The sequence below is a fragment of the Rhea americana genome, unplaced genomic scaffold (genome assembly GCF_003343005.1).
Source record: "Rhea americana isolate MKP2758 unplaced genomic scaffold, rheAme1 scaffold_390, whole genome shotgun sequence".
Taxonomy (NCBI): Eukaryota; Metazoa; Chordata; class Aves; order Rheiformes; family Rheidae; genus Rhea; species Rhea americana.
In genome coordinates, this window is record NW_028186524.1 from 319729 (window position 1) to 324996 (window position 5268).

A 5268-nucleotide genomic window follows, 5' to 3' on the forward strand; every position below is an offset into this window, starting at 1 on the left:
CTGCTGCTCTGCGGGTAACCGGGGAAGGGGCTCGGGGGGGGGGAGGTGGCGGCTCCGCGCCAACCGGCCTCACGCGCTCTCTGTCTCTCCGCAGGACGCTGCTCATGAACGCCGGCGCCGTGCTGAACTTCAGGCTGTGAGTGGAGGTGGGGGGGAAACGGCCGCCCCCGTGTTACCATGGCAACCGCTGCCCAGCGGGAGGTTCCCTCACCCTGGTTGCTATGGAAGCACCGTTCGAGAGGGGAATCCCCCACGCTGGTTGCTATAGAAACCCTTGGGGGGGGCTCCCGCGCGCTGGTTGCTATAGCAACTCCCGCTCTCGGAGTGGAAGGGTGGGCGCTCCCCTCCCCCGCCCCGAYGCCGCCTCAGGGGAGCAGCCATGTTCCTGCTCGCCGCTAGCACGTCCCTCCGCGTCCCTCCCTCCCTCCCGGCCGCGGCCCCGGCGCTCGCTGCCCCGCGCGGTAACCCTTGTGTCGCCGTCCCGCAGGAGGAAGAAAGACACGGAGGGCTTCGGCGAAGAGTCCAGGGAGCCGACGACTGGTAACCGACCTGGGAGCGCTGGAGCTGTGTCGCAGCGCCGGCCCCGCGTGACCGCGAGTGCCGCGTTGTTACTCACAAAGTGCTTCTCGCCTCAAAATTATATAGATGCATACAGGAAAGGGCGTTTTCTGCAGAAAACTCTTGGTTAAAGCATTTTCAAGGCACCAAAGTACAAGTTTGCCGTGTTTTGTTCAAATGTGAATTGCCCTGTGGCTGGAACGACAGATGTACTAAATTGCAACATAAAATTTGACTCGATGGTGATATTTACATTTAGGCACCACAGAGGAAACTGTTAATCCCAAATCTATGTCTCAAAAGAAATATAATGTATATATTTTTCTGCATTCTTGAACTTAGGTGCCTGTGCTGCAGAGGTAATGCTATGCTTGCACTGTGATTTCCATATTAGTATTTATGCACCCACACTGCTCCTTTGCATCTCTTTCTGCCATAATGATTAAAGTGACAAGGAAGTTGCAGGCTACCACAGAGCGCTGTCCTCTTTCTAATACCACAGTGACCTCTCTATCACTTATTCTCCCAGAAGTTACTATGGTAAGGAAGTACTGAATGATCATTGCTACATAAAATTTCAATTTTCTTTTTTCTTTCTTTTTTTTTTTGTTCTCTGACCTTTTTGTTTTTTTCCCTTCTGTATTCAGCTGCTTTTGTTTTTCAGGCAGTGTTGAAAATGTGAATTATCGACATATGGGGCATTTTTCACACCAAAAGTTTCTTCTCCTGAGTTGCAGGTGACAATATCAGAGAGTTCTTGCTGAGTCTCAGATATTTTCGAATCTTCATTGCCTTGTGGAACGTCTTCATGATGTTCTGCATGATTGTGTAAGTAGAGCTGTGCAGCATCTTGTCATTTGTTTATCCAAAGTTAACTACCCCCTCCCTCCCCCAGGATATATTGCAACTATCTTTCTTTTCTGATTTCTTTCTTTCTTTCTCTCTTTCCACTTGTTTCTTAGCTACTTTTCATTTTATATGTATCTACTTTGATCCTCAAAGTCTTGTTGGCTGACCTCACATTTTTTTGCTAATGCATTCAACCTGTAATACACAAAACTCTCTCTGCAGGTCTATAAGTCATTTGGTCTTAGTTATAGAGTTCCTTGTGTGTTGCTTAGATACATCATCATTTGGTTCAGCATTTCAGTGTAACTTTTGCCATGTTTTTAATTTTAGAGGGAGGAAAAGCCTCCCAAGCAGCAGGTTGGAATCAGCTTTGCAAATAGTTTCTGGAAACCGTAGATTTAAGTCCTGGTAGACACCCTAGGTAAGGTAGCAAATATCCTCTCTTTTGCACCTACCTAGCTATATGTTCTGATATATGGGAGAGCAGAACTGCTGTCTAGATGTGTGCTAGTGTTTCACCCGGTTGGAATGGCATTGCCATGACTACTAATGATTGTACTCAGTTCTCATCTGCTTTTTTCTGTTGCGTCCATTAGGTTATTTGGATCTTGAAAATCATCCACAAACGTGTCTGTTAACTTGGAGGAGACTTGGCTGGAAACATAACTTTTCTATAAAGTAAAAGATCATAAAGTTTTGAAAATACTGCCCTGGGACTGTGGCTTGTTCTTTGGTACAAGCTCTTAGCATGTTAAAGGGAAAGGACACGTTCATCCTCTTCAGCCAGTTGTATAATTACATTGCTTATGCTGGTTTGCGTGCTGCCTGGGGAAGCAGGCTTTAGGCTCCTGAACCAAAATCTTCAAAGTAAAATCATTTCAACATTACTGAAATGAAGAGAACTTTAAATTGTTTTGCTGGGTTTAGAGTGTGATGCTTAGTATTCCATGTAGAATTGCAGCATGACAAAAGACCGCAAACTAAAAACTGTGTATTGTTAGTCATTTCCAGCTCTTGATTTGTCTGTTAATGTCAAAATTATCTAGGCTACTTGAAATCTCACTTCTTTATTCTCATTTTTAAAACAATCTAATACTTTGCTTAAGCTTTTAAGTTCGAAAAAGCTTCAATTTTTTCTTCACTATTCCATTTAGTTTGTTGAAGAAATATACAAAGATGGTGGGGAAAAAAGTGATTCTCTCTTCATTACTGTTTTTCCAACAAAACTTTCAGATTTTTTAAAATTAATTTTYCAAGGATGGTGTTTTTTCCTAAACAAAATGTAGGGAGGGAGAGTTGAATAGAAAAATTGCAAAAATTGTTCTATATGCCCACCCTGTGGAATAGTTTTGGAATCATTTTGAATTTGGTTGAATATAGAGTCTACTCATGGGTAAAAATGTATTTGATGTACATGTTCATTCTGTTGCATCAGAAATCAATTCAGTATTAATGTTTCTGAAAAATTTTAACTACTCTGTCTTGTAATTGTGACTGGCTTTTTGTGTGTATTAATTTATTTATTTATGATGTTARCTTCTTTGGCCTGTAACTTTTCCTCAGCATCACCAAAATAATTTGAGAGATTTTAGTGGTCATCTTTTAACGCAAAGTGCAGACCTATTAGTGGAACTTTCTCAGCCTCAATTTCTTCAGCTGTATAACTGTAGAGAAGAAAGAGAGGCCTCAAGGTTTTAACTTGAGGCTTGAGTTTTAACAAGTACCTTGAATTTTATCTGGCTGCACCCAAGTAGTTTTATACAAGTGTCATGTACTCACAGTAGTTCACTCCGGTTATGCTTTTTTGTGTTACCTGAAATGTTCAAAGTCCTTATGTGCTCTTTTGGGGAAGAATAGTCTGGGGGAAGATGCCTTGCAGTAATGAACATAGAGGAATATATGGATAAAAAGATCCTTCAAGAGGTTTGTACTGCTCAGAAACGTTTACAATCTTCAGCTAAATTATAGATGTCTTCTGTGTAACTTTGGATTCTATATTTTAACTCTTTGCTAATGTATTTTAACAAGCAAAAAAGAGTAATATGCTGTCCTTGTAGTATCTGTGAGATTGCATCCAAATGAATCTACTGCTTTATATAATCCTTGGAAAGCATTTTCTCCCTAACATTCATTAACCTGAGTCTTCCTCAGTGAAATTTAAACAGTAAGGAGTGTAAGTTTCTATCAGATTTATGCTGGAGCCACTAGAGGGCCCTTATAATCAGCAGAGAAGCGCTAGGGTCTCATTTTCAGACTTTCTAGGTTTTAATTCTTACTCAGAAGAATGGTTGATCCTGTGCAAAACTTACATTCTGCTTTCTGAGTGACACTTTGGTGATCACAGGAAGTGGAAGATGATTAAATTCTATTGGTAAAGGAACATGGACAATTTTATAGCTCCAAATAGATAATGCAGATTGAGTGCTGTCACCTCCAGATTTCAGTTGTTTCAAAGAATAGAAGTTCAAAGGTAGTCATTCTCCTCCTATCTAACTGCTTTAGAAATGACTAGAGTAGTTAAATTTGAACTGCTCTTAAATGCTATGGAAGGGCTGACTGCTTACCAAGCATGACTTGACGTCTCTCAGTATAGGATTCTGTACATTTGCTTTTGTACTGAGTCCAGTTTTGTATAAGCTTCAGAAAACCTGACTTTTAAACTTGCACTTTCTTCAGAATTAAGGAGAGAAGTGACAAGTTGAATTTATCTTTGAAAAGAGCTGTATTTGTTYGGATTTTATAGCCTTAGTTCTTTCCAGGCAATGATTGGCAGTTTATGCGTAGTTTGTGTGTAATAGAGGAGTTGCCTTGCACATTGTTTTGAAAATCATGAAAAACTCAAGTTTCTCTACTAAGCAAAAACTTTTYGTAATCTTTTGCGAGTTTGGAACTGGAAACCCTTTCTTTCAGAATATACTTTTCACAATGAAAAAGAGCATATCACCCTCCTGCAAAAACAAAGTAAGGCCTTAGAATCAAAACAGTTTGCACGCATAGTTGCATGGCATCTTTAATAGCTGAGTAATAGCCATATGTACAGGTGCTAAGAGAGAGCATGGGTCAGGAAGCAGTAAATGCTTTTTCTTTTAAATGGTACATTCCAGAACAGGAAGTATTCTCTGTTTATTTCCATCCTCCACTTGGACTCGAGATGCWTACAGATCTATACTGTACCGACCGGTAGCTGCTGAGAGTGTATTTTCTCCGAGAGCCAACACTGATTCTTGGGTTACCTTTCTTAAGGTGAATTCTCCTGGATGTCCTAAGTACGCTAGATATTTGCACATTTCTCCTGTATCTGTCTGAAAGGCGTAGTCACGTCTGACAGCTAAGAACTGCCTCTTGTAGACGATGACTTCTAGACGTGCTGACAGAGCAGGGACGATTAAAGCCTTTGAAAATAAACGCCTTGGCGTCCCGAGGGTGTCCGGTGCTTTATTCCACTGCTCGCGGTGCTGCGGGGGCGCCGGTTGCACGCGGGGCCGCGAGGGCCGCCCCGGGCACAGCGGGGCCGGGCTCCTCCGCGGCGCGGCGCGGCGCCGTTCCCCACCCCCAGCGCTGGCCCCCGCCGGGCCGCCCCAGGGCGAGCGGCCGCGCCGCCGCCCTGCCCCCCGCCGCCGCCGCCCGCGCAGGCGCGCCACCCCCTGCGGCGTCCGCCGCGCATGCGCGCCCCCGGCGTACCCGCCGCGGCGTGCCGCGGACGTCAGAGGCGCGCCGTGCGTAACGGCGTCGGGCGTGTCCCATGGTGCCCTGCGCGGGGCTGGCTCCTGCCCACAGTTGAGTTCGGCCCCGAGCGGAACAGTCGGGCCTGGCCCGGTCGCGCCGCCGCGGCCCCCCCCCGCGCCCAGCCCCGAGCGCCGC

At 44.7% G+C, this 5268-nt stretch overlaps 1 protein-coding gene across 2 annotated transcripts in view; it reads left to right on the plus strand.

Moving 5' to 3' along the window:
* Window positions 1-4826, plus strand: part of SMIM7 (small integral membrane protein 7) — a 15423-nt gene extending 10597 nt beyond the window's left edge. The window contains exons 2-5 of one of the 2 annotated variants that reach the window (XM_085313640.1): window positions 95-136; window positions 488-540; window positions 1290-1386; window positions 2004-4826. In XM_085313640.1, coding sequence (XP_085169766.1) covers window positions 95-136; window positions 488-540; window positions 1290-1386; window positions 2004-2019 — 208 coding nt within the window. In that variant the 3' untranslated portion in view covers window positions 2020-4826. The remainder of the gene's footprint in view (window positions 1-94; window positions 137-487; window positions 541-1289; window positions 1387-2003) is intronic. The other variant, XM_085313641.1, reaches the window with a different exon arrangement.
* The last annotated feature ends 442 nt before the right edge of the window (window positions 4827-5268 follow it).